General features: G+C 46.0%; 1 protein-coding gene across 9 annotated transcripts in view; it reads right to left on the bottom strand.

Annotated features, from left to right (window-relative positions):
- Positions 1–4,832: 4,832 nt before the first annotated feature.
- BBS9 (Bardet-Biedl syndrome 9) overlaps positions 4,833–27,124 on the bottom strand; it is a 288,769-nt gene continuing 266,477 nt past the window's right edge. For 8 of the 9 annotated variants that reach the window (XM_081146598.1, XM_081146596.1, XM_081146599.1 and 5 more), the window contains 2 exons: positions 6,759–6,869; positions 6,119–6,552 (listed from right to left, as the gene is read on the bottom strand). In XM_081146598.1, coding sequence (XP_081002724.1) covers positions 6,521–6,552; positions 6,759–6,869 — 143 coding nt within the window. In that variant the 3' untranslated portion in view covers positions 6,119–6,520. Of the gene's footprint in view, positions 6,553–6,758; positions 6,870–27,124 lie in introns of all 9 variants that reach the window. The other variant, XM_081146601.1, reaches the window with a different exon arrangement.

Raw genomic sequence — 27,124 nt, 5'->3', positions numbered from 1 at the left:
AGGAGGCGTGGGGCCGTGTGCCAGGGAAGTGGAGAGGGTGCAGGTAGGGGATGCTGGAGAGAAGCCAGAGAAAGTCATGAAGGAACGTGGTCCACGGAGGACGGGAATTGAATTTGATGCCGGAGGCTGTGGGATGGGCTGCAAAAGAGGAGGGAGCCGCTTCCCGAAAACGGGACACACAGGACCCTAAGTGCTGAAGAGCTGGGGCCTGAGAAGACTAGTGAGCAGTTTGGTTTTTCACTGACATGGGGGCGGGAAGCACTGTGGTTTAGTAAATCCAACCGCGTCTGCTCAACAGGCAGTAAATGCAATTTGCTATGAACTATAATTACGAGTTTTATTTTTCACCCCCAAATTTCCCCAGAAGAACCAGTTGTGCTCTGATTTTAAAAACACAAACGAGCATTTGAACTTTAAGTGCACTTTAAAGTTCTCTTAATTACCTTTCTCACCTTCTGTATTTTCTGTTCTGTTTCTATTTGAATTAAATCCTGCACATATGCACATACTAAATGGATTTACTTTAGTTACAAGACTCAAAGCAGTTTTCACACAGATCTGCTTTGCTTTGCTTGTGTCTCAACCATACTGTTTCTGTGGGGTTTAATCATTGGGCAAGGGACCTATGAGATGTAATTAAAAGCAGCTAATCACATCAAAAATTTAATGCAAAGTTTTATAAACCTGTGGCACAAAAAAATGTAAATAGTATCGATGCAAGAACCGCGCCAGGTTTCACAGAAGAGAACACGGCCTGGGTAAAGGTCTGGAAACATAAACTGTTGAACAGAGAAGGCCCAAATCTGAAATTAGCCTTTTAATATCTTCTAAATATTTACACAGCAACAAAATACAGAGGAGTTTTAGAGGAACTCAGAGGTAACCACAGTAGCAAGTGTGATTGTTAAAGTGTAATTTGCTGATAACGTAGGAAAGATTGTATTTATTTAAGGGAGATGCAGTTGGTTGCGTGGTTTCACAGAAATGTGAAAATGTAGTTTTAACATTAACTAAGGATGTGTCACCATGATGTGTCACCAGGGAGGCTCGAGTGCATGTTTCTGATAACATTTAAAGACAATGTTTTAAATGCGTGAAAGGGGAAGCAGCAAAGTAGTATCATTTGAGCTCCTAGGGTGCAGCCGGCATCACGTGGAGAGATTTTGCTCTGCCCAGTCAGCACAGCCCACTGAGGAAGGTGTTTTTTAACACACGCTGAGACCCACGGGTCAGAAAGAGTAGCCCACTGTCAGGTCTCACAGCCAGCAAGTGGCAGAGTCCGGAAAAAACAGCAAAGAAAACAGCGATTAATCCTGGAATCATTTCCTACACAATGTCCATGTGAGTATTTCGGCACAGCCAACAAGAGTCCACCCGCAGGACTGAAGAGGAACTATGGAAGTCACACAAAATGCACAGACTCCTTGTTTGTGCTTTTCCCCCTTTAATACACTAAGTCCTACAGGTCAGCGTTCATTCTGCTCACTGGGCACAGGCTGTTGGACAGGTTGCACGGATACAGGACTTGGCTGAGAACAATCGCTCAGCTCAACCAGGGCCCCCCCAGCAGCTCTCCTTCCTGACCCCAGCCTCACCTCCGCCCCTGGGGAGTGGAGAGCCCCTCCTGCCTGCTCACGCATGCTGGGCCCCCCTACAAACACCTGTCACACTGTGTTTCCCTTGCTACCTGTGCCCCTCCTGCTCTGAAGGCAGGGAGAACACTGTTCATTTCATTCTAAAATTTGAGCCCATATAGAATAGAACCCAAGTTCCTATCTTTTGTGCTGTTTCAGGTGATAGTCACACTTTTTAAAATGACAAAAAATACAAAATCATCTTCCCTCCTAGAATAGCTGGGCACTTTCTACTTTGCATGGATTGCTAAGAAAAGCCCTTCTTGATAGGCAGGCACCCATTTATTTGTTGGTGTCAGTGAAGTTAGGCAAACACGTCTGCCAGGAGTGCTGGTCAAGCCCTACAGTTATGCAGGACACATTTCTCAAACCAGCATGGTTTCTGTTTATAATGTTTCATTGTCGAGATGGGACCTGCACCAGACCAGATGTGCCTTCAACTGGGTACCCACTGAGCGAGATCCCTCTATCATCAGGACGACCATATACCCCAGTTTGCCCAGAACGATTCCAGTTTATGCCTGTTGTCCCAGAATAATGATTAATAGTGCCCCCTTTCATTCCCAAAAGAGTCTGAATAATCAATTACATGGTCACTCTATCTATAATTATCTTCACCGACGACATCCTGCTACTCGCGCGGTAGAGAGCGTAAGTACTCCTGCACTGTTGTGACTCTTAAAGCTGACTGAGGGTTAAGACCTCCAATAACATCTGGAATGTGAGAAACACCACATGGTGAAGCAAACTGCTTTCATGCCAAGCTCCCCGTAGGTTTAGGGAAAACACACTGCAACTTAATTAGAAGATGGAAGAGGAGCCAGGGTCCTACTGCCGAAGAGGGTCAGGAGAGACAGAAGGGACTATTAGGTCAGGGAGTTAATCTTTGCAAATTTTCTGCAGACTAGCGATCCTTGGCTTCTAACGTGGCTACTGTACAGTAATTCTCGAGGGCTGAGGGTGGAGGTGGGGAGCAGTAGTTGGTGGATGGAGAAGACATCAAAATCTAAACAGAGGCGAGGTCTCTATAACTAGAAAAGGCATATTCAATATAACATTACATATAATTTTACATTTGAAGAACAAAAATACCCATTGTTTCCTTAAACCAAGGAAAGTAAAGTTTATCCAAAACCTCTCTTCTCAAGGCTATACAGAGATTTGCAAATTGGGGCTCATCTCTCAAAGGCTGAAATTTATCAGAATCTTGAGGGAGATGAGGGACAGGATGATATTTGTTTTCAAAATTTTTATGGTAAAATACATACAACCAAAAGAATATATAAAACCCATAAATATATATATTTTTAAATAATAAGATGAAAAAAGGTTTGCCCACTATCGAGCTCGAGAACTAAAATCATGCCTTCCAATGCCCCTCCCCAGTGGTATTTTCTCCCTCCTCTACTTCCAAAAGGTGACCTCAATTCTAAAACTGTGTTAACCTCTGCCTTACAGCTTGTCACCTAGGCACGCATCCCAAAACAATATGTTGTTACGTGTTACCTGATTTTGAACTTTTTATCAACGGAATTATAATGTAGGCACTCTATGATTTGATTCTGTTGCTCAAAAAAGTATGTTTTTGAGATTCATCCATGTTAATCCTGGTAGCTTTAATTAACTTTTATTGTTGTGTAGTAATTCATCATAAAAAATATATTAAAATTGGTCAACTCCGCTTTTGATGAATATTTGGATAGTTTGGAGGTTTAGGGGCTTATCAATAATGCTTTCTGTGAGTGTTCTTATAAATTTCCCTTGGGCATGAATGCAAGACTTTCTCTAGGGTACATGTGAAGGGATGTAATTCCTGGTTATAGGTCTTGTGCATGTGCAACTTTGCTAAGAAATGCAAAACTCTCGACCAAAACTGCTGAGTCAAATAATACTCCTACCTCCACAGATTCAAGTTGTGCTGTTTCATATCCTTTCCAATCACTATTATTTGTAGGCTCATTTTCTCCCTACCTGGTAGAAGCAAAATCATACCATGGTTTTAATTTGCATTTCTTTGATTATATTGAGATTATGCTTTTAAAGTTTCATTGTTAGCATATTAATTTTTTACCTTCTGTGAGATATCTCTTATTTTTTATTATATTTCCATTAAGATGGCCCTTTCTCATTGATTGGTAGGAAGGTCCTTATATATTCTAGATAATAATCCTTCACTATTTACATGATTTGGAAATATTTTCTCTCACTTTATGAGATGATTTGTACTTTATGGTAATTTTGATTACTATAAATTCTTAATTATAAGTCAATCCAATTTAGCAGTAGTTTCCTTTATGATTGTGAATTTTTAAATTAAGAATCCCTCACTACACTGGACCCATAAAGACATTCTCTTACATGTTTTTCTGCCATATATGTGTGTGTGTATACATATATATGTATATTTTCCTTTGGCATTTAAATATTTAATCCAACTTAAAATGATTTTTTGTATGTTGGAGTATGAGTAATACTTCAATAATTCCATTTTCCCCAATATGGTCTTTCAATAGCCTCAACAGCATTTACTGAAAAGTCCATTCCTTACCCACTGTTCTGCAATATTAGCTCTGTCATAATTGGACGTTTCTGTTTCTGGACGCATTGTTATGCTACGTTGGCCTATTAGTATAACCTGCATTAATTCCACACTGCCTCACAGCTTTACAGTTAGACCTGGCATTTGGTAGAGCAAGTTCTCAGGAGTGACTATTTTTTTACTCTTCCATGTAAATTTTAGAATCAGATCATCAAGGACCATGAAAAGCCCTGTCTGGATTTTTTTATTGGAATAGCATTAAAATCTATAATCTTTACTATTTTGAGTTTTCTCATTCAAGAACATGTTCTCTTTCCCCACTAATTTAAATTTTATGCATTTCTACATAAAAGGCTTACACATATTTTGTGAGATTTCCCCTGTAGGCATTTTATATTTTTATTGCTATTTTAAGTGCTATCTTTAGTGTTAAAATTTCTAACTTCCAATTGCTATGGCAGAGACATAAAATTCACTTGTGCATATATTGGTTTGGTGCCAAGCAAACCTGTTAACTCTTAATGATTAAAATAGTTTATGTGTATTTTATCTGTAATTTGGGTGGGGAGTTTCCTATATAGACAATCATAATATCTGCAAATAATGACAATTTTGTATCTTCCTTTCTAATCCACATGCATTTTATATCTTTTCTTTTTCTACTACTGGCTGATACATTCTGTAAAATAAAATTTAAAAAATTAAATAGGAGTGGTTTCCCTTGAGAGTGATGTAGACTAGGAGGTCCCAACCTTCATCCCCCATAGAAACAGCATTTTGACAACTACTTATGAATTGAAATAGCTCTGAGAGATGCCGCAAAAATCCCATTGAGCACAACTGAGGATGGCTGCATAGAAACTTGTAGGAAGCATTTTATCTGCACAGCTTGTTGCCAAGAGAGAATCCCTGGACCACAATTTCCCTTCATGAAGAAAAGATTAGGGGAATCCCAGCAGCCTCTGCCACCAGCACAGACATCCATAGCCCCTGCCACCCAGGATCCCCGCAGTCTTTTCATGTTTTTGCAACAACAGGCACACAGACAGCCGTGACACCTACTGGTCCCCACTGCTGGGTGACATTAACCTATGGCTGACTCTGACCCAAAATCTAGAAGTTGCCCGCTCCCACACTTAACCATTAAAAATATTACATATTCTGCTGCATGTCCTAAAAAAAGGCTAGAAATAATAAATAATACATCCTCTGCAGCCTTTGGCATTTCACAAAAGAAAAACCATGAACCATTTCCCCTGTACTGACCGAGAGGCATTTCAAAACCAGCAAACACACTGTTGTTTAAATGAATAGGTCTTGCAACTGTATTTTTAACTTGAAACGGGTGAAGTCTCTTTTACTTCTTGCATACGAAAACCTTACTTTTAAAATATGTATATATATATCTTTATTGATTTCAGAGAGAGGAAGGGAGAGGGAGAGAGAGAGAAACATCAATGATGAGCTGCATCATTGATGGGCTGCCTCCTGCACGCCCCCTGCTGGGGATGGACCCTGCAACCCGGGCATGTGCCCTGATGGGGAATCAAACCTTGATCTCCTGGGTCCTAGGTCGATGCTCAACCGCTGAGCCACACCCGGCCAGGCTGAAAACAATACATTTTAATTGTAATAAAGTGTGAATCCCTTTTTAACCTGTATTTTTAAAAGGTATCACCCGCTGGGGTCATGAAGAAGATGTTACTGTACTCCCTTCCTTAAAATGTTTTCACACACAATACAAGAAAACTTACCTCTTACTTTTGGCCTAATAGAGTAAACCATATGAAAGTTCTGTGGATTCTTTTACTTATAAAACAATCCCATTTGGGTCTTACCATGGAGTAGCAGCGTTTTCAGTTCCTTTCCATTTCTTTCCTTTGAAAAGAATATGTAGAAAAATCACCTAAATAAGCTTCTGATTATAAATCAAATCCAAGATATTGTTTGACAATGAGATGTTTTATTAAACTTGATACATGTGCTGTATAAGAATTCTGTGAAAAATAATGGGTATCAAATTATTTTGGATCTAGGTCTCTGCGTTATAAAGTCTGTCCCCGAAAGATGTCATCTCACCGTATCCCGTGGCTGGACCAATGTACAGAGGACCAAGCCGCAGCAACATCCTTTCCTGCTGAGAAGTTTCAAAGGACTTGCCCGTGGTGCTACGAGTCCTCCTAGCAAAATAAAAAGTCCCGGTCCCCATCTCTACACAGTGTCCCCTCCAGACAGGTGAGCTAGATGGAGCGCCTGGGCCAGCCCTACATCTGTGCCGGGCACGGGGTCCTCACAGCATCAGTCTGGGGAAAGCCATCTTCCCCTCAACCGGACACCTCTACGTGAGCTACTCCGAGACTCCTTGGAGGGGTGAGACTTCTAGAAAAAAGAGAGTAAGAGAGGAAAAGGTCTGAATGTTGAAAGGAGCACACAAGTGATCGAACTGGGCTGCAGCAAAGCTGAGGGGAAGCAGCAAGGAGCTGGGAAAGCAAGCGGCTTTGTGAAACGTCCTCTGCTATGACAAGGCTGGCCCGTGCGGCTGGAGGCCAGGACCTGTCACCTGCGAAGGCCACCCATTCTCTTACCAGGCAGGGGCATCTCTGCAATGAGGTGCTTGTGGCTGCTGAACAGTTCAGCGGAGTCTTGTTCTACTGATCTTTCTTCTAGGTCTGACTCTGGGATCGGAGCACAGCCACCTGGTGGAAAAATACAATGTTTTAAGCAACGTACTGGAAAACCTGCCTCTTCACGTGACAATCACAGGTTAAAAAAATGTACCAATCAGCCTGGCCGGTGTTGGGCATGTCCCATGCTGATCCTTTATGAGGTCAGGGAAGACAAAGCCTACAGAACATGTGATATCCATACGGGAACGGCAGGAATCCCCTTTATACCAGAGCATCGGAAACTACAAAAACAAAGCCAGCTGATCGTGAGGGAAATAAGCCTTCCTGGAGCAACGAGGAAGGCTGCGGGTGACCGTGGGCTATTTCTCTGGAATTAGATTCTATCCCTCAATCCCAGCACTTCCCAGCTCAGATCCAGACACCTCATAATTCAGCAGCAAAGCCAGGAGCCGCACTGTGGGAGCTTTCAATTCCGAGTCAACTCCCAGGGGCTGGAGTATGAGCTGGCACTACAGTGGGCATAACTCACCTGATTTCACCCACCGGAAGCTTGCATGGGAAACTCAGGTGAGGATTTCCTGGCGGCGTCTACAACTTGATTTTACCATCTGCCACCATTTCCTGGACACACACTAACATGCTGTACACTGCACAGGTTTTTTCCCCAAGCCATTCTTGTTAATGAAGTGTGATTTTTTTCCTGAGGTTTCTCATACACCGAGTCCAAAGCCTCCACACTCAAGTTGGACTTTACAGTGAGGGGGTTTATGCAGAAAGACGGGGGATCGATAGCATTGATTTGTAAAAAACATAATTCAAGTGGGAGGGAAACGGCAGGACCCCAGGTCTCAGGAAAATACACCTTACCATTCATCCCTCCGTGTCATCTCTGAAAAAGAAATGGATGCCGAGGAAAACTGGAAAGAATCACGTTTCCATGCGCATAAAATAAGAATTAGTTGTAGCCTCAGGGGCTCCCGGCAGGAAGTGTTAGAATCACCCATCAGGCAATGACTGCAATAGCCCAGCTGTCCCTGCAAATGGCAAGGGCCCATCCAGAGGAGCCAGGCTTGTTTGGCTGTGTTTTTTAAATTGAATTTATTGGTTCACAAAACCATACAGGTTTTACCAGGCTTATTTTTCATCTCTTTCCCAAGCCCAAAGATGATGGTAACAATAACTATCATTATTAGGCACTTTCTAAATGCTAGAAACTCTGCCCACGCTTTCTCATTTAGTTCCTACAAACCACACCATGAAATAGGTGCTGCTATTCTCAGTTTACAGAGAAGAAAACGAAGCTCCCACAAGTTCAGTGACTTGTGGCAGTAGCCGCCATGCCTCCTCCGGCTGGTCTTGGGGTGACGGAGTCTGAGACTTCCCTTGTTTCTGAGGGCCTGGCCGGTTCTGAGTGCTGGCAGGGGCATGTTCAGAATGCCCTTCGACTGAAATTTGTCTGGTGTTTTTTCTCATGATTAGACTGTGGGGAAATTTTAACAGTTTCTTTTCATAAATTCTGAGGGTCCCCACTGTTTTAGGACTGTCTCCAGGTGCTCCTCCTCTATCAAAAGGGAAAGCCAAGTGGGCAATGACTAGAGAGGCCACTACAGGGGAAGGAGATCACCAGCGAAGCTCGACGGCTGCGCAGTTCCCGGTTGTGGCCCAGGCTGGATCTGGCTGCAGGACCCAGGGCGGGTTACCAGTTGCCCCATCTGTAAAATGGGGGTCTGAGGCCTTTCATCTGTAAAATGGGGTCTTACTGAGGCCTTTCATAAGGATTGCAAGACCATGGGCATCCAGCACAAGGCTTAGCATACGGTACATTGGACCCTCTCCGCCTTTATACATTTTCTCAGCATAGGTGCACTTTCCGCACCATTTCTATGGGATCCAAGAACTTCAGCTTTTAGTTTAAGTTCCTTCATTTAGTAGATAGCAAAACAGGGGCTCGTAGAGGGTAGCTGATGGCCCTAAAGTCCCAGAGCTAGTGCCTGGTTCTCCGGCTTCCCAAACCAGTAGAGCTTTCTCAAGAACACACCTCTTTTTCCAGAAAAATCTCAGTGGATTCGCTTGTACTGATTAGTACTTCCTTTCAATGATACAGAAAATCCGGAGGGTTGGCAAGCTATTCTTCGGGCATATTTTAGAACTTTGCTGATTTCTTTTCTTGCCACAGTGACCTTGGCAATCAACTGGGCGCCTGGGTACAAATCCTGTCCTCGGGAAGGAGAAATCGGTTCTTTTCTCTTCGTGTATTTGAGAGGAATGAAGCCAGGAGACACTGAGAACCAGGGACAGGGAGGGCCGCAGCCCTTGCTCGGACTTGCCAACCCAAGAGTCTTGGGCTCACGGGCCTGAACTGCCACTGAGAATTAGAAACAGCAGAAACCTCAAAACCTACACCAGTGATCCTTTTAATCAGGACTTACTTGATGGATAAAGTGTTTTTTGAGGTTAACATTCAGACTCCATTTCAAAGGTTTCTAGTTCATGTGAAGTGTGGGGAATGGGTGCTTTGAAAAGAATATTTCACCGTCTTAAACACGAAGGACTTCCCCAAGAGACTATGAGTAGTTAAAAAGTTCCTGTAAATATAGTCATTTGAAAAAGTTTTCTTATGCTCTGTCTCTCCCTCCCCCCGTCTCCCTCCCTTCCCCTCCCCTCCCCCCAGTCAACAGCTTTCCTCCCCTCCTCCACGCTGACCTCACTGACGGTAGCTCATCCCTAGCGACAGAGATAATAGTGCTCAACCACGGAGAAGCAGGTGAAGGTCACTGCGATGGTGTCCAACGGGACGCCCTGTGAAATGTTCGGGAGCTCAGCTCCGCTGCCTGGAAACGAACCTTGATCCCCACACCCCCCCACGGCGAGCACTCAAAATGTGTTCAAGACTCTGCACGCACCTACGTTTGAAAATGTTTCCATCTCACACCTCGCCGCAGAGACCAAGTGTGTGACTAAAAGGGAGTCTAATATATTTTAAGAGGTCTAGCATGTGTCGCAACAAGTCTTAAACTCCCCATAAAGGCTGAATACTAAGTCCCCTGGGGGGAGGGCTCCAGCTGGAGAGTCTGGATTTCAGCGAGCAGGGTGCTCCTGGCATGGAGATGTTCCCGCAGCTCGGACGATGGTAGGTGTCCACGCACTCTGAACTGGACCACGCTTGGAACTTAGGTCCACTTGGTTCAGAGGATTAAGAAACACAGGGACGTAGCTGTTTGCATCCTCTGATAATTATGTAAACAGAATTGAGCGAGCACGAAGAGAGTCCTATTTACAGAAAGCAAGCGCAGTCCATAAATCCAACAGGCTGGACTGGGTCCAGGGTAAGAATTTCTCCAGATGTCCGTCTGTAAACAGGGCTTCATAAAGCGAATTCCCCAATTAATTGCTGGCAAGAGTGATCCGTCCGCAGTGTCAGTGCACGACCCCCTACCATATGTAGGTGAGCTGTTGTCCGGCCCCAGGGAGGGTTAACCACTTACGATGCAACAAAACTCGGAGGGGGAGCTGGGTCGGCACAGCTTCGTTTGATGCGGAGAGAAGGTACCGGAAAATTTTGCTCAGGAACTCAAAGCGTGGTTCACTGAAGGGAATGAGGACCAACCTATCTGTCTGCATTACATCTGTTTTTCTGACACATTTAGTTTTAACCTGGAGCTCTTAGAAAGGCACACCCAGGAAGAACAGAAACACAGAACTTAAAGACGAAACAGTACTAGTCACTATTTGGTTAGAGTCTCTCATCACAATTGTCCCACCTGTTAGCAAGGCCATTAAGTCTTCCAAACAGACACAGAAGTGTGGGCACCGTGGAGGGAAGGGGGGGAAGCAGGGAAAGTTAACACTCGCTTTTCCCTGCCAGTCGGTCCACGTCTGGAGCAAAATGCGAGATCTACTGCCTTTGACCAGCTCTTTTCAAGACTGGTCAGTACAGTGTCTTCTTTTCAAAGAGAAGCTGGTGTGGTTTTTAATTCCCATTTTGTTCCTCAGTCCTAAGGAAATCCAATGTATAACTGGAAAGAGACAATTTTAAGACATTTCCATTTGAAATACTTTCCAACTCCCTCTTCAGAGACCAGCTCTCTCTCAAAAGCACACACATACAAATAAAACATTACAGCTACAGCTGAGAAAGAAGGGAAGCCAATCGCCCTGAAATAATCATTTCCAAGAAAAAAATGAAATAGTAAGAACATAACTCTCCTTTGCCCGGACTCCATACAATGAGAGAGCGGGTGTTTGTCACGGCCTCCCTCTCGCGTGGAGCGGCTATTAATTCCCCAACGGTCCTGGCAACATGTCTTCAACTCGAGTTTCTTCCCACAACCCAACTGGAAGCCATCATCTCAACCAAACTGCGCTGTTTTCGGTAATGACAGTGTCTAGGTGGTGATTATGAAACCGGGAGTTCAGCTGGGTGACTCTGGTTATAACCGGGTTGAGGGGAAAGAGGGAACACAGCCATCCGGAGAGATCCTGCCTCAGCATCTTCTCTCACGTGTGACGAGAAACCTCAATAAATACCCAGGGCTTATTTTAAAGCAACTCTTACATTACCTAATGATATATTTCCAGAATAGCACATTGAACAATGTCACATTTGGAAGAAAAGGGAAATGTACACAAGATGATAAACTAGCCCACTGATCACAGGACATCCTGAAAGGGGGCAGGCGTGGCGAGTATCACTGTGTCCTAAGCAAAGTCACGGAAGCCTGGGCGTTAGTTTCCTTTCCTCTACAAAGCAGAACATGCAGCATTTACTTTATGAGAGATGAAGGTGAAATGAGCTAATGCTAGCACTACGGTTATCACAGAGTAAGCCCCCCATAAACATTAGCTATTATTTTCAGCACTAACCCCAACACGCATTAGTCATTACAGTTACAGCCACGAGGCCACACGCCCCGAGGACAGCATAAATTTCTATTTGACACCCTAAAAACACGCTCCGGTAAAGCTGAGGACAGGGTGAGCAGACCAGCGGTAGGATGTTTCCTGCAAAACCCAAACTGTCAACGGGGCATTAAAATAACCCACTTGAAAAGTGTGTGCACATTCAAGATGAAATCACTGATAACCTGCTATCATAGGTCCCCACTCCTCTGAGATCCCAGGAGGAATTTTTAAAGGGCTCAGATGACGACCATGACGGTCAGACGCGCAGTCCCATTCATTGTTTCCTACTGGCCAGCAGCGCCACTACTACTGGGAAACCCAAACCCACCAGACGGCGCGACACAAATGGATGGAGCGTTAAGATAAGAGGGTGACGCGGTGCTGGTTCGCTTTCCCATGGGAAACTGCATGGCCAGCGGATGACCTTGGAGAGGAAGTCTGCTGACCTAGGTTGCTAAGCACAGGGGGCGGCCACGGCGGGGATAAAGCTACGCATTAAATGTATGCCTCGAAGGAAGCAAATGCCAATTATTTTTACATGACTTTAATTCTCTGGTGGATACTTTATGGGTGTTGGCAAGTGCTCCCGGAAAAGGGCGGGATTCTTAGCGAGGGGTCCGGGCGGCCGCTCGCCAGCGCTCTAAGAACCAATGCTCGACAAAGAGGCATTTAGTCCGGACCTCATCTCTAGTGATGGAGAAAGTTTAAGGATCCCTTAAAAATAGTAAAGTATTGTGGCCACATGTATGGTCCTTTCTATTTTAGTTTCCAGATGGTTCCATAGCCTGCGTGGTAAACAAATAAGCTTCCCACAGCAAAGTAAACACATAAAGAGAAGCAGTTAAGTTTTTTTTCTCTTATGCTGAGAGTAGGTGCTTAATATATGCTTGCTGAGGAATGCGCAAACCCGAGGAGACAGGTGTCTGTGACGAGTGTTCTACACACCCTCCCCGGACCACGAGCTGGGGCAGCCCACGGAGGTGCAGGCACTAAACCTGGGAAACGCCACCCAGCTCCTGGGTTCTGTCTACCTTGTTTCTCAAAGAACGTAACTCGTCCACTCTGGCAAAGTAGTTCATGCTGTGTTCTAGAAGTCAGAACGTCCGGCACTCAGTATTGACCCGCACCCCCTTTCTAAACTCACTTCCTTGGTGACTGATCCAGCCTCGGGGTTTAAGTAACATTTTCACGCTGGCAACTCCTAATTTTACCACCTCAGCCCAGCTTTCTCTCCTGACCTTCAGACTCATAGATCAAACTACGTACTTACTCAATACCTCCGCGTGGATATCCAACAGCATCCCAAACTCAGCGTGTCCCAAACTGCCCTCCTGGTGATCTTCCCCACCAACCTGTCCACCCCACAGCCTTTCCCATCTCAACTCCATCCTTCTGGTGGCTTGACCCAAAGCTCTTGGGGTCGCTCTGGACTCCCTTCTTCCTCCTCTCACATATCAAGGCCACTGTGTTAGGAAAGCCTACTGTCTCTACACTTAAAATATACCCCGAATCAGACTGCTTCTCACCACCTTCACCACTACTACCACTCTGGTAAAATCCGCCAGCATCTCCTGTCTGAATTACTGCTAAATTACTCACCTGAGTAACCTTTGGTCTGACTTCCCACTTCTACCTTTGACCCCACCCCACCTCCCTACCGACTATGCTCAATACAGCAGCCAGGGATCCTTCCGGAAGGTAAGGCAAGAGCACATCACTCCTCTGGTCAAGATGGTCCTCCCATTTCACCCGGAGAAAGAGCAGAAGTCGGACCCCTCGGCCTCACCGGCCTCCTTGCTGTTCCTGGCACCTGCTGGGCCCACTCTCTTTACCTGCGGCACATATGTCTCTCACCTCTTCACAGATAAATCCCTCACCTTCTCCAAGTCTTTGCTCAAAAGGAGCCTCCTCAACAGCCCAATTTAAAGTTATCATCTTGCAACTGCCCCTTTTCAACAGTTTTTTGCTTTTTCCAAAGTATCCCCTTTTGACACCAACACTTGCTGTTTTTTAACATACTCCGTAGCTCAGTAATTCATCATGCTGCTGTTACGGGCGCCCCCTGCTAGAATAAGGGCTCCAGATTGGCAGGGATCCTTGACTCTTTCGTCTGCTGCTGTATCCCAAGCCCTAGAATGGCCCGTGGCGCACAGTAGGCACACAATCATTACTTGTTGACTTGAATGAATGAATTTAGGCTAAGAGATCAGAGGCAACGGGAACCGAAATCCTCTCTGTGGTTCACACGGTGTTATCTGCTCTCCCACGGGGAGGCAGGGAAGTCACTGCAGCAGAATGCAGGAACGCCGTATAGGACTTACTGCCCCATGCACACACGGCGTGCATGCCTGGTTGCTCTGTGAACCCAGGTTCTCGGGAAGCCCCTGCTTTAGCTGACACACGTCTGTAAGAAATGAACCCTGTGGGGTGAGAACACACAGAGCATCTGTGAGACCGAACAGGTACAACAGCAGGATGTGCAGCCCAGAAGGGAAATAAGATCCCTGCAGTAATTTTTTGTAGGAGCTAAAGTTAGAAGGAAGTAACAGAGCACTTGTAATTCCAGCGCTTGATAAGCGTTACTTGTGGGTGAGGGAACTGCAGAGGAAGGTGCAGAGACATCTGTCTGCCTGGGAAGCTGCTCAGGATGCGGGGAAAAGGCCCATCTCATTTCCACTGGGGCGCCGAGTTATGGCCGGGAGCGGTTTCTTTCTCCCAGGCTACTTCGAATCGAAACGTGTTAACAGCAAGCCCAAGAGAGATAAGATAAACAACTGGATGGTGTTTTTCACACTCCGGTAACATAAACATTTCAAACTCCTCCCTGACACTTTACCAGCATAAATCTCCAATTCCAGAGAAGGCAGGCCATCCTCAAAGTTTACCATTGCTTTGAATTACATTTACTTCCATTTCCATCTTCTGCTCTATTCTGGCAATAAAAAGCCAGGTTTCGTCCAAGCTCTGGTTCTAGGACTCGCTTCCAACTGGAAAACAACTTGGAGGAGCCTTCCCTCGCTTCCTTTGGGGGTGGAGGGCAGCAAAGCTCCCCACACTTCCTTTTCTCGCCCCCCCCCATACACCCCGAGCTGCCCTTTTGCAAACCGAGTCTTTATAAACATGGGGGGGGGGGTGAAGGTGTCTGTGTACAATGAAGCTCTGAAAACAAGGCAGGAGCAGGTGGGGCGCGGCGCTCCCACCAGCAGGATGGACAGCACCACGCGGTCCTATCAGGACCTGCTCCACAAGGCAACTCGAGAACTGGGAACGATGTTTACTGAGCTTATTTCGAAAACATCTTTGATGACCTAATCCCCACGTCCTCTGTAAGTCCATGTAAATTATAATGCACCAGGTCAGCTCCTGAAGGCTTCAGATGCCCCATATGAATGTCTACTGAACTGAACGAAATTGAAATGAGCAGCATGTCAGGTGAGTAGAAATAGAAACTAAAGGGACCAAGGTGCTCAGGGACACTGACCATGTCAGCGTGACCTTGTAATCATCAGACTCATCAAAAAATATATCAATTTTTGTAGAAACCAGGTGTAAACATGAAAAGAGGACAGGGACCGTATCACACTCTCCTCCTAAAGGCCTGCGATGGCTCCGTGGGCTTCTCAGGGAGAGGCCGAAGTTCCCCCACTCTGACCTGGCCTGGCCTTCACTCTGGCCTCTCCCCAGCCTCCCCGCGGGCACCTCCTCACCGGCCTACGCAGGTTCCCAGAACCCACCCCGCCGTCCTCACCTCGGTGCCTCCGGGACAGGAACCCCTTTCCCTCCATCTCGGCCTGAACTACTTTTTCCCCCAAACCCGCCCGTGTCTGAGAGGCCTTTCTGACCCCTGACCCTGCTGTGCTTGACTCAAAGGCTTTGGGTCAACATTTGGCGAGGGAAAAAGAGGTTGAGAGTGGGTGGGAAAACCGAGGAGACACAAGAGGAGTCACAATTTTACATCAAATCTTATGAAAAAGAAAATATAAAGGACAAATGATCATGGTGTGCCGCAAAGGCCTCTGGTAGGCTCTGGGTCTGAACGGGTGTGGAACAACTGTCCAGAGATGACAAAAAAGAGGAAATATGGAAAGAAAAATAAGAGGATATTAATCCACTAAGAAATTGATAGTGAATACTTCTGGAAATCGGGCTGTGTGTCTGTGTCTGTGTGTCTGTGTGTTTAAATTCAAACAGAAACAGTGTATCTTATGTATACTATGGCTTGTATTTTTTTAAAAAGACACCATAAGGATAAAATGAGATCCTATCAACGATTTTGGGAAGCTCAGAATATCATATAAATGTTAGTGACTGTCATCATTCTGGAACCAGTAAAGCTCCCGCGTCCCTAAACCAGGACACACCCTCCTGGCAGGTGGCACTTCTAACTCATGAAAACAAAACCAGCCATCTGTCAGCTGGGCCCTGAGTGTCAGCTGGGCTGCTGGGGAAGGAGATCTTGCCAAAGCCTCTGAGGAAGCTGCAACAACTGGTTCTTTATTTGATATCTATTTGTCATCAGAGAAACAACTAGACAGGCCATAAAGCAAACCTGTTCTACAGACTGGGTAAAGTGGCTTTTCACGTACAAGAAAATGGGCTTAATGTACCAGGGCCGTGATGCTTATGGAAATAAATTAGAGGCTCGGGGCAAGCAGGGACCTTCCATTCTGCCAGCGAGAACTTACCCTACTATCATCTAAATCCACCAGAAAACTACTGATTTTTTAAACTAATGTGCTCTATATAGTCTTTCCCCCTAAATGAATACCAATATCTTGGCCCCAAATGGTCATTTTTAATATGTTTTTATCGATTTCTGAGAGAGGAAGGGAGAGGAAGAGAGAGAGAGAAACATCAATGATGAGAGTCACTGATCGGCTGCCTCCTGCACGCCCCCCACTGGGGATGGAGCCCACAACCCAGGCCTGTGCCCTGACCAGGAATCGAACCGTGACCCTCCTGATTCATGGGTCGATGCTCAACCGCTGAGCCATGCCAGCCGGGCGCAAATGGTCATTTTAGAACTGAGGTCTTGCTCACACACACACCTTTCAGTAGGGTAGGCAAACACTTTCTCCGCAGGCTGTGGCCAATGTCTGGCTGCAGGAAAGAGCCCGAAGGAACGGCTACTCGCCAGTGTTGACAACAGTCTTCCCTCTTCCCACAGGTTCTGCTCTGAGTGACACGGTTCCCAGGGCAGAGGAGGTGAAACCTCTAACCCTCCAAGTTACTGAACCGCGGGTAGCAGTGATTTTTGTGGAAACCCTCAGCTCATAAAACTTTAAAAGTCCCCAATTATCTCAGCATCCTGGCTGAATCTGTCTCCCTATAAATGGTTGAACTGGAAGGATTCCTGTTGTACCCCCTTCAGATACCTTTAGAAGAGACAAATGAACAGCCCCATCTGCTAGTTTTATCTGTAAAAATTTTCCCCTCGGTGAAATGATCCTTAACAACCTCCCAGGACACTCCGGTTCAGTCGCTGCAGGATTCTTTGATGTAGTCTCTGGTCTCTTATGAGCGGCACATGGGTATCCCTCCCTTAAAGGGGAACAGGCTCATCCGGGGCCATAACGAACAGCAATCAGTTTGCATACAAATAAGCAGTCTTACCTCCTGATGACTGCCCACCTCCCTCTCTACCTAACTTCCAGGAGCTTACTTCCAAAGTGCCTACAATGATGTCATGTGGACGCTCAACACCCACATCAAAAAACTCAGTTTCTTCCACTGTCTCGCGAGGCAACGGCACATGATTCGCTCTCTGTTCTCAGGGGATCACCCGGTAGACCTGTCATCAACGGACCATGTCGCCTGGACGGACTGAGCTCGGTGACAGAGACCACGGAGTATGCTGGTGAGAGCACACGCTGCGGGTGGATGCAGGGCTTCAGTCCGCTCCACAGGGGCACGGTCTCAGGGGAGACCGCCGAAGCCTCTGCTCAGTCATCTGTAAAATGGGGCAGTAATGGTACCCAGCTTAGGCCTTTTGAAAAGATTAAAGGAGACGATCTACACGAGAGTAAGTCAGGCACACAAAAACGCTACAAAGACAGCCAATAAGTGATAGCAACTGCTATTGTTATTCTGAATAAATTACTTAAAACAGAGGCCAACTGAACAAAACTTTTTGCGGCATCTGTGGGTAGCAGCATGCAGGATAAACCAGCTACATGACAGACACTACAGACTCGCTTTTGGGTTGCTGGCCTCTCCCAAATGAATGAAATCCACCCAGTTGAACATAAACTGCTTAGTTTTTAAATTTTTCAGCCAACCTTTGCCTCAGACTTAAGTGAAGAGGCTGAGGGAATTGGGTAATTCTCTCATCTGTCTTGAAAAGCTTGGCTGACACTTTATTTACTTTTTTTTTTACCCCCACCCAGGGCACTGGGCAGCTCACTAACACTCTATTGAAGTGGTTCTGAAGCCTGGTTGTTGTCCAGGTCGTCTCATAATTTAACGTCGCTCCATCTGATCATTAAAATGACAGGTAACATCCCGGCCACTGTGGAAACTCCTTTATATTCGAGGCTCAGACTGATGGAAAACAAACCTCAGGACAAGGCTGGGGCCAAACCTTCCAAAGGGTGATAGTAAATATATTCAAACTCTTAACAATTCAGAAAATACATTTCCTTTCTGTGACATACACAAATAAGACCAATGTGGGACGGCGACTCGAAGACCTGGCTACGTTGGGAACACGACAAACACACACACTGTCCCTCCCGCTCCATCCCAGACAGAACAGGGCCTCGCGTCCTGGCTCCCTTTCAGCTCACAACAGAGTGTTCAGAGGGTGGAGTGGTGAGTCTTTGGAGGCCCCTGAAGGATAGGATGCGTTCCAAACAAAACACTGACAAGGACAGCCCCGCAAAAACGTCCCACTTTTATTAGGGATTTCAAACAGGAACGCGCAACGTTAAGATTCCACGCTGCCGGGACTTGGGGCCACAAGGAGCAAGCGTTAAGCCTCCTGAGCGTGGAGAGGCAGGCAGCCCCGCAGACGTGGGAGCTCGGAGCCTGCAGGAGGCAGCACCCCGAGCCCGGCCCGATTCCCTCCTTTGAACACAGGATCTTCGTGTTCTGGCACTTCTCATGCAGACTTCCTTCAGGCTTCCCTCCAATGCCTCAGACTACATTTCACATACGCTTTTTCATTGCTAAGTATGTGCTGAGTCCAGATGGAGGACTACACCAGTCCCCTGTGTCCCAGATGCAGGAAGTAGGAAAGCTCACACGCTGATATGGGATCGATTTTAACGGCTTGTGAACCTCACTCAGAACATGGCTGGGATGAACCCTCCCTAAAAGGCAATGTAACAGAAAACCAGAAGCCCCCACCTGCAGCCGTGTTGCAGGCTGTGGCACGAGACGGTGTGCAGGGCGAGTGGCAAACACGATTTCTTATGTGACTTCTGGTTTGCCCTCCAGCTCTGGCCAATACCAGGCTTCAATTTTTTAGCAGAAACAGGCAGAGACGTGTAAAAATGGCTTTAAAGGGCCAGGACAAGCAGGTGAGAGGCAGAGGCAAGCCTGACGCAATCTTGCTCCACCCCAGGCAGGGTGGGGTAGAATGAGCCTCAGAGCCAGGCAGCCAGCTTGCTCGTCTCCCGCCTGCTCTCCCCAGCACTGGCTCTGCCACGTTGGGCAAACTGCTTGAAGTCTCCAAGCCTGTGTCCTCTACACAGTGTGGTGACATCTTCCCTCCTTATTTTAGGGTTGGTGTGAAAATCGAGTGTGGTAACTTATGTGAAAGCACTGGGATAATACAAAATTATGACAAATAAAGAGAGTCACAGGGCAGCCAAGCTTTCGGCCTGCTTAGCCGGGGACATCTCTCTAAGGTCCCAACACACCTCGGGAGCTATTCTGTGAGGTGACGGGATCCGGGAGGGTGCCGCCCTATCCACCTGCTAAAAAGATGCAAGAAACCCTGAGCAACAGGGAGCAAGTAGCATCAATTCTCCCCTCTCCTCCTCCCCCGGTAGAGGTTGGAATATCTATTTTCTTAATCATTTCATAGTTTAAAAAGACAAATATTTACCAGCCTGAAGGCTGGAGTTCAGAGTGGTTAATCCCACGCCTGCCCTGCGCAGCCCAGATAAGGCTCTAGCAGGAGTTGCCAGCCAAGCTCCCGCGTACCCTTGGCCTCCGCAGCAGCTTACATAACCGGAGCAGTGATGGCGACCAGGTCAACACCGGCCGGGCACCGCGGACAGTCGGCCTGCAGCTTCACGCCCGCCTCACCAGCTCTTCCACTCCGCCTGCTCTGGCCCGGGACCTGGTCCGAGTCCCTGCTGCATTTAGTCACTGTGCCCTCTGGTCTCGTCTCAGCGGCGAGAGCTGCTCAGTTGCTCGCGACCTTGACACTTTTGAGGCTCACTGATGAGTTATTTTCTGGAATGTTTTTCAGTTTGGTTTTGTCTGTTGCTTCCTCATGATTACACTGAGGATCTGTCTTTCTGTCAAGAATACCATAGAAGTCATGTTTGTTTCTTAGCGACTCATATCATTGGTACACGGCAGGGACGTCTTATTACTAACGATGTTAACTGTGATCATTGGTTAAGGTGCCGTCTACAAGTTTTCTCTGCTGTAAAGTAATATGTTTCCCTTTCTAACTGATGAGTATAATTGGGGGACACCTCGAGACTATGCAAACACCCCGTTTCTCCTCCAACTTTCTCCCACCGACGTGAGCACCCACCGGTGGGTCTCACCTGCAATAATCATCAGCCTGGCATTTGCCTAACAGTCATTTTGCGTTTCCCTCATGCCCTCTATAGTTATTAAGTGGAGTTTACTGTAAGGAAGAGCTGTCCCTTACCCCCAGTTAGTTATTCAGTTATTTATCTATGTCAATATAGGTTCGTGGGTATTTATTTTATTCTGTGGGTTATAATCCAATAGCATCATTATTTATTTTGTTGTTAAGACTGCTCCAGCTGCTGAGCGCTCGCGGGGCTCTCCACGTCCTGTGAGGATCCTGCAGCCTCTGTGGCAACATAAAACCTCCAGGACCCTCCTGTGCTCCCAGCCTCTGCTCGGAATCACTTCTCCTCGACGGAGCCTCCGTTCCTGTCTCTGCTGTTGTTCAAGTTTTAAAATTGTGTATTTTTTGTCTTATAGATAAAGGGGCTACTACTGTTTACCTTTAACGCAAACATTTCTTGCATTTGGATGCACTTTTAGTCCTGAGAAATGTTTTCTCACACTCAGGACAACATTTATGATGGAGAAAGTAAAAAAAAAACACCCCACACAGAATATAAAGCTACGTTTTAAGACAAGCACACATTGCCTGTATAACTAGCCTTGTTCCCTTTATTGGAGATGGTATTTAGAAACCAAAACCCGGCCACCGGGAATGCTCAGTCCTGCTGGCGTGTCTTTGAGTCCAGGTCCTCTCAGCAGACAGAGCCAAGGAACAGTATGCACTCTGGCCACAGCCCGGGCACACACACATCTATTCTGTTTTTGTATCTCCGCACCTGTATATACAGATATATTTTAAAAACCACGAGTGCATGCTCCCACCTGCGACTGCAGTGCAATACTGCAGGGCTCCTCTTCCATCACTCTACCCTGTGTTTAATCCTAGCACACACCAAGCAGTTTCAGGATCGACAGTCCATACCTCCACGAGAAACACGTTCACTCACCCGAGTGCAGCATTTGTGACAGTTCCTTTTGCCCCTTAGACTCACAACACCCAAAGCACCATTTTCCAGAATTATTCAGATTAGTGCTTTGCCCCTCTCCCCCCCCTCCCTTCAGTGTCTAAAGGAAATAAACCTAAACAGACATTTGGAGAAGAAACTGGTCCAGATGTTACCTGCAGACCACACTCCCTGTGCTTTCTCCAATAGTGAACACATGCTCCAAATCGGATCCTGGGACACAGCCCCTTCCACCTCCCACCTGGAGCCTGTACACACAGATTCTCTGTAACTGCTGCCTAAGTGTTCTGATGTTTTCCTAGATACATTTTACAGTCATCCCTATAAGGGACACCTCATCTGGGGGGCTGAGAGCCTTAATGCTTTGTACTGACCTGGGGTCTGCTTTCACCCCCCCATGGATGCTGGCTGCTATGCCAGTCTCCCAGCCAGCCCTGGAGATAGGCCGTTAAACGTAAGTGATGACAGGCACATCTCTCTCCTCTCCTGGCAAGAGAACACCCCCGACCTGGACGCTCTGAACTAAACATAGAACTTAAAACAATCCCTGCTATCTTCATGCCTTGTGGAAAAAAGACAGGGGACTAAGAGAAAGAACAGAAGATAACCTGCAGAATAACATCCTTTTGCTGACTGTGACGGAGAGCGAGGAAGAGGTTGTTAGTTGGCACCGATGCGTTTTTCGCCGGCTCCTCAATGTGTCACTGGCAAGTAGGTACCATCTTATTTCCCTTTACATATCTTTCCCTGAAACTCTACCAGGCGAGTTATGTGACAGGACCAGTCTTCCTTGTATGGAACAGGCGAACATAGTAACAGGTCAGAAATGAAAGCTCAAGGTCAGGGAGACTCAAAAGCAGGGGGTTTCGGTGAAAAGAGGCAGTTTCCATGGAAACACCTCCAACAGGGCAGGAAGACCGGTGCACGGAGCATTTCCTCAGCATCTGCTGTGGGCCAGATTCTAGGTGAAGGTACTTTATGATGTTACCTTTCTTGATATCTCCATATCCTTGTGAATTCGCATTATAACCATTATTTTAGAAGTGACACTGAGACAAAGGATCTATAATTACCAGGTAGAATCTGGATTTAAATAGGTTCACCCAATATCAACCTAGAGCTAGTTCCACTCCCCCCTGTAGCCTCACCCATCACACTGCAAATCTTTCCTTCTGATGTTATATCTAAGCCGCAGTTCTACGGCCAGAGATCCTTCAGTGTTAGTTCCAAAATATCAGTACAAATCATTCTTTGCCTCCAAAAGAGAGATTATCTCCCAGCACTGAGTTCAGTTTTTGGAGAAACAGACTGGATCTGCTTTCAATCTCAAATGCCTGGTAAGGCAGCACAGAAATATTTGAAAGACTGTTATTCTGATTGTATAATTAGCACACGTTACATGTTTGCCTCCTTTCCAGAAGAAATCGATCAGGGTTTCAAAGTAACAGCCAAGAATTTCTTTACGTAATCTGCCGAGGCAGTTTTAGAACATCTGACGCAAAAGAAATAAATCGCTTTCAGTCATAATAAAATAAAATAAAATAAGTCATCAGGAATTGAGTGTCTCCCGTGGGGGAGGTCCTGCGCTGTCTTCCACGTGTTATCTCAAACAGTCCTCACAGCGCTACTCCTGTATCAGCTGAGCAGACAGAGGCTCAGGGGGGTTCAGTTACTTGCTCAAAAGTCGCATGTCAAGTAAATGATAGACTACAATGCAAATCCCTGTCTCCGCCTCAACCTGTCATGCTCAAAACCACAACACACAACTCTAACTAATTAATGTGCTTGCCTCAGACTAAAATGCCTTCCAACATTAAAATATAAGAGGTATTATAGGTGAGAGTTACAAGTATGATAATAGAGGGGCACAGGGTGAACAGTGTAAGAATGTTAAGACCCCGAACCATAAAACTCCTAGAAGAAAACGTAGGCAGTAAGCTCTCTGACACTGATCTTAGTAAAATTTTTTCTGATATATCTCGTCAGGCAAAGAAAACAAAAGAAAAAATAAACAAATGGGACTACATCAAACGAAAAAGTCTTTGTACATGAAAGGAAACTGTGAACAAAATGGAAAGACAACCTACCGATTAGAAGGGATATTTGCCAATGATACATCCGATAAGGGGTTAATGCCCAAAATTTATAAAGAACTCAAACAAGTTAACACCCAAAAAGCAAACAATCCAATCAAAAATGGGCGGAGGACCTAAAGAGACCTTTCTCCAAAGAGGACATCTTCTACTCTGGAATATTACTCAGCCATAAAAAAGAATGAAATCTTACCATTTGCGACAGCACGGACGGACCTGGAGGGTATTATATCAAGTGAAATAAGTTGGACAGAGGAAGACAAATACCATATGATTTCACTTATATTTGGGATCTAAAAAAACAATATAACTGAGCAAACAAAACAGAAACAGATTCATAAATACAGAAACAAACTGATGGTTGCCAGATGGAATAGGGGCTGGGGAACTGGGTGAAAAAGGTGAAGAAAGTAAGAAGTACAAACTGGTAGTTACAAAATAGTCATGGGGATGTGAGAGCAGCACAGGGAACGGAGTCAATAACATTGTAATGACTGCGTGTGGTGCCAGGTGGGTGCTAAGCTTAATGGGGGGATCACTTCGTAAATTATATAAATGTCTAACCACTGTGCTATAGGCCTAAAACTAATATTAAATGGATGGCAACTGTAACTGAAAAAGAGAGAGAAAAAAGGAATAGATTATACTGTAACCAAAATGCAAATCAAATAAAAAAGATCCTTTCCTCCCTCTCCCCCCTCTCCGTCTCCCTCCCTCCCTGTCTCTCCGTCCCTCCCCCGACTCCCCCTCTATCTCTCTCCCTGTCTCCCCCTCTTTGTCTCCCCCTCTCTCCCTGTCTCCCTCCCTCTCTCTCCCTGTCTCCCCCTCCTCTCTCTCTCTCTTTTGCCAATTAAACAAATAAAAGAAAAGCAGCTTAAAATAAGGGAATCTTTATCTTTAAAGCAAGATACAGTAACCTAAAGAAAAATATTTTTTAAATTGATGAATTACAGGCACAATTTCCTTTCTAATCTTTCAAAGCTAAATAAAATGAATAAAGCCTAAGTTCCAGGAAGCTTTTGGTCTTACTGGCAGCGGCACTGAGACCCGAAGTTCTAAGCGAGCTCCCTTCTCAGGCACTGCGTCCTGCGGTAAGGTCCACGGCAAACACGTTCCCAGGGCCCCTCCGCGCCTCCTGGCTGCCTCAGCCCGCAGGCGGGCACGGCCGCGCCCGCAATCCACGCAGGCACTCCTTCCCGCTCCGCCGTCCGCGTGGCTACTCGCATGGGAACCAAGTTTACACTGCACTGAAACGAAAAGCTGCTTCTAATGTGCCGCACAGCAGGCCAGAAACACGCAGCATCTGTTCAGCGGCAAGAGCAGCACACTGCCTCAGACAGAGGGTGGTTGGAAAATGTGCCATAAAAAATAAGTTATCAAAATTCAAGCTTCTAATCGATGTCTTCATTTCAGATCAGAATGACATCAGACGTAGCTCAAAACAGAATGATTTTCTTCCCCATGTAGATGTTACCTCCCATGTTTGCAGGGACTGTAAATGCTTTTTAAAAAAAAACAGTTTACAAGGCTGATGGCCAAAGGGTGGCAATAAATTAAAATGAAAGAGCTGTTGCTAATCCTAAGAACAAATCCAGTTTTAGATCTCTGACCTTGGCTTAAAGTTGAAGAGAAATGTATCGATGTCTTAAAACCTGGGAGCCCAGATCTAGGCGAGTCCCTACATATATTACATTATTGCAAATTATTTACTTGATTTATCCGAATTTGCCATGTTGACACCAGAGATAACACATCTGGAGTACTGTTCTGACAGCATTTCTGATTTATGCTCCTCGGGCCCAATACAACTGCCGAGGCCTTGGCGACATAAATAAAAATACACACTGTGGCCCTGGTCAGTGTGGCTCAGTGGTTAGAGTGTAGACCTGCTCACTGAAGGGTCTTGGGTTCAATTCCCAGTCAAGGGCACATACCTCAGTGGCAGGTTTGCTCCCCAGGCCCTGTTGGGGTGCATGCAGGAGGTAACCAATGGATGTGCCTCTCTCCCATCGATGTTTCTCTCTATCTCTCTCCCCCTGCCCCTCACTCCCTCCCTTCCACTCTCTCTGAAAATCGATGGAGAGAATATCCTCAGGCAAGGACCAACAACAACAAAAACAGACTGTGTATTGATAATCACACTTCACTCTCCATTGCATCAACAATATGTCATCAAAATGGACATCTTTTGGTTGTGTAAAAAAATATTAAGAACATCTCCTTTCTCTTTTCTGTGGCGCCTATCACGAAGTTAAGTTTTTATTACAGGTTATATGTTCCCAGCTTAGGGTAGAGTGAGGCTGTGCCATCCAATCGGGGGACAGCAAACACGATTAGGAATGACTTTCGGAGCATTCATGAAGGAGAGACTTCTTTTGAAAATGCATGTTTGCTACCTAGGACTATTCAAAATTAACAATAGCTACTCAAAAGGAAATTAACCATTCCTTTCTTTTCTTTCTCTGCAAAGGTGCCATTTGACCAACATTTCAACCTGCAGACAGGACAGGATGCCCTTTTCCCCAAGTTATATGAACTGGCTTCCACTAAGTCAAGGGTGCGCCCCATTATAATTACAGTCTCATTAATAGAGTCTTCAGTCAGTAGAAGGAAATACAGTGCTGCTTATATTCCTACTTTGAGCTGGAAGTTACTTTGCAGTCACACTCATTTCAGTGGCAACTCTACAGTCAAGGGTCATCCCTGCAGGGCCAGACCCCACAGAATTAACTGGTAAGGGGTCCAATTGATAACGCCTACCCTTCAGCAAGGCAGAGGCAGCTACTGGTAGCAGGCCTAGGAGGAGGCACTGAGTTAACAGCAGAGGCTGCACAGCCCCAACAGAAAATCGCGTCATAGTTACATCATCAATTTGAGGGCTGCTCTGATCCTGGAACTTTATGCTTATTTCTTAATTTCACTGAGAAATCTGACTGTGATCTTTTCCTGCTTGGGGATCACAAATTAAAGGGTTTTTCCTTCTTCATGCTTGGTCACACCTGTGTTTCTCTGCTTCGCTGCTTCTCTGCCATAACTGTTTAATTCAACGCCTCCCTGCTTCCACTATCAGTACCTCCTTTCTAACTCTGGGGAGACGTGTCTGTGCTTAGGTGGTGGACAGACACCAGTTGTACTTTTTATTTGCCAGCTCACCTTCCTTTCCTATCATTCCCGAGTTCCTATCTCAGATTCCCCAAAAGATCAGTGTCCCATGAGCCGGGAGTTTGTAGCTTCTGCTAACTCGGGTGGCGACTGCGTGTAGATCTGGGAAGGGCCAGAGGAAGAGATTCTCATCCTCTCCCCCTGCCCCCGGAGCTATCTGGGCAGAGCAGATAGGCAGGGGACTCAGAAACACCGTTGTCATGGCCGCATGAAACTTACGCACAGCAAGGAAAGCCATGTCACCGTCAGCATGGGAACGGGAGGGGAGGGGACGGGGCGGCCTGAGAGGAAGGAGCCCCAACCCTGAGGCACTTTACAGCGCTGTCCACCGATTCTCTTTCAGTGGTGAGCGCGTACTGGGGTCACGCAGGTGGGTGGATCAAAAAAATTAAGATGCAGGATTAAAATGACAGAACTGAAATGTATGGGCCCTGATATTTGCTACAATAAGAGCAATTAAAGTCTTAAGAGGGAGAGTCTC

This window comes from Miniopterus schreibersii, assembly GCF_964146895.1.
Source record: "Miniopterus schreibersii genome assembly, chromosome: 9".
In the NCBI taxonomy this organism is placed as follows: domain Eukaryota; kingdom Metazoa; phylum Chordata; class Mammalia; order Chiroptera; family Miniopteridae; genus Miniopterus; species Miniopterus schreibersii.
This window is presented reverse-complemented; position numbering and strand designations above follow the sequence as displayed.